This window comes from Pteropus alecto, unplaced genomic scaffold (genome assembly GCF_000325575.1).
Source record: "Pteropus alecto unplaced genomic scaffold, ASM32557v1 scaffold134, whole genome shotgun sequence".
NCBI lineage: Eukaryota > Metazoa > Chordata > Mammalia > Chiroptera > Pteropodidae > Pteropus > Pteropus alecto.
In genome coordinates, this window is record NW_006436283.1 from 13149739 (window position 1) to 13151726 (window position 1988).

Consider the following 1988-nt stretch of genomic DNA (forward strand, 5'->3'; position numbering starts at 1 on the left):
AGATGCATTTTCTAACAGAAAGGGGAAAACGCTGAAGGAATCTTTTCTTTCTCCACCCAGCCAGGAAGGCAGACATGTCAGGCCTGGTTTAGAAACAATACTGTTGGTCTTTACGTCACCTTTATTTACTGTGGCAAATGGATAATTTAGCTCTGGCAGGGCAAGAGTGAATCTGGTCGCTGGATCTACAAGTCCAGAAATGCTCCAAGAAGTCTTACTCCTCGAGGGTATTTAAACTATCAGTTGAAACTCCCATAGCACATGATATCTTTGGGTTCTTTCAGCCCCTGTACTGGAGGAGAAATATTTTGGTTGTAGGTTTTCCTTCAATTTTGTTTTAAAAAATTTTTTAAAAAAAGATATATTTTCTCGGTTATTTTATCTTTTTTATTTTGTATTTGGGGATTGCCGTTTTACTCCACAACAAAAATGCAGTTCGATTAACATTAAATACTAGATGCTGGGGGATTGAAAAGGTAAGAGGGCCTTAGGGTCCTCACTGATTGGCAGGAGAAACAGGCTCAAAAACAAAATGAAAAAAGTTGCATAATTCAAGTTTCATATGCGTAAAGGAGCAATGAATTTGGCCTAGGGGAGAGTAGAGAGGCAGGAAAACAAGAGACGCCAAGGAGCTAGTAGTTCTTAATAGATCTGGATTTGACGAGAGAACATCCTGTGAAAGGCGTTCCAAGTGGAAGGAACAGCATATGCTAAGGGTCTCACATATGAAAATTCTTGTCCTACAACTGCGGCATAAGTCAAGGGGATAGAGTAGAGTGGAGGCGAGTATGAAGGAGGCGCGATGAAGAGGAAGAGACCAGGAAGAGAATTCATACGGTGTGTTAGGTACTTCCTTGAGGAGGCAATTGTTGGGCAAATCCTTGAGAAAATGCCTCTTAGTATGTTTGTTGTTTGAGTTTATAAAAGCAATGACTAATATTTTTGACCTGGCATTTTGGGCAAAGGGAAGAAAGAATGATGCTTGGGGCGAGTGTGTTCACGCCCGGTACCGGATATTAACACGCACTAGAGATGTACCTCGTGTATTTCGTGTTCTTCACAGTGGGAAGTAAGCACAAAGTTATCAAAGCTAGTCATAGATCAGAGACAAAAAAAAAAAAAAACCCTTCTTCTGTTCTCCAGGCTTGTCTGAGACGACAGGAATACAGAAGAGACTCAAACGAGAAGAAACGAGACCAACCTTGGGGGCAAGAGACAAATTTTGAGAGACCCCGGTTTTCAAGCGGGTTATCTTCCAAACAGGTACTTGGGACTCTGGAAGACATTCTCTTGCTGCTGCTGGGGGTGTGTGTGTGTGTGTGTGTGTGTGTGGAGCGGCTGCTGCAATCTAAATGTTAATGAGACCCTGATTGTGTCTCTCGATGCCTGTTCCCCCGTTCCCTGCCTACCCCACATGTCGCTGGGCCTTCGCGGAGCCCCCGGGAGCGGCACCTGCGTTCTTTGAAAACGAGACTGCCGCTTGATGCTCTGTGGAAACCACGCTTGAGAAGCCTGTGGGACTCGGGAGATGGGGGTACAGGCCTTGGCGGTGATCCCCATCAGCTGGGGCAGGACCCGAAACCACGGCCCGCGGTGCTGGCTCCACCTCCCCCAGGACAGGGTCCCCAGAGTCACAGTGGTCCTGGCCGACGTGGGCGTCATGCCTCAGATGGGGCAGCCTGGTCGGGGCGGGGATGACCGTGCCCGCAGGAAGATACTGGGTCTAACGGCTCTGTCACTTCGAGCCGTGTCACCTGGGGCCAGTCGCATAGCCTCTCTGACCCTGCCTCAGCTGATCCAAGCTCTGGGACGACGTGGGTGACGCCCCCGATTCCCGGGGGATGGCCAGCTGTGAACCCTCGAGTTCTGGCGGAGCCAGGTGGCTGTGGCCGCTGCGGCCTGGAGGGTGCGGTGGCTCTGCCTCCCAGCCACCGTCCCCGAGGTGCCTGGGTCCCACCACATGCAGCGATGGTGAGGGGTCCCCGGGA

At 49.8% G+C, this 1988-nt stretch overlaps 1 protein-coding gene across 1 annotated transcript in view; it reads left to right on the plus strand.

The window, feature by feature from the left end:
• The window catches only part of MARCH10 (membrane associated ring-CH-type finger 10), a 76751-nt gene that overhangs the window by 14257 nt on the left and 60506 nt on the right, over positions 1–1988 (plus strand). The window contains exon 3 of the mRNA XM_006912330.2: positions 1144–1263. Within this exon, the coding sequence (XP_006912392.1) occupies positions 1144–1263 (120 nt within the window). The remainder of the gene's footprint in view (positions 1–1143; positions 1264–1988) is intronic.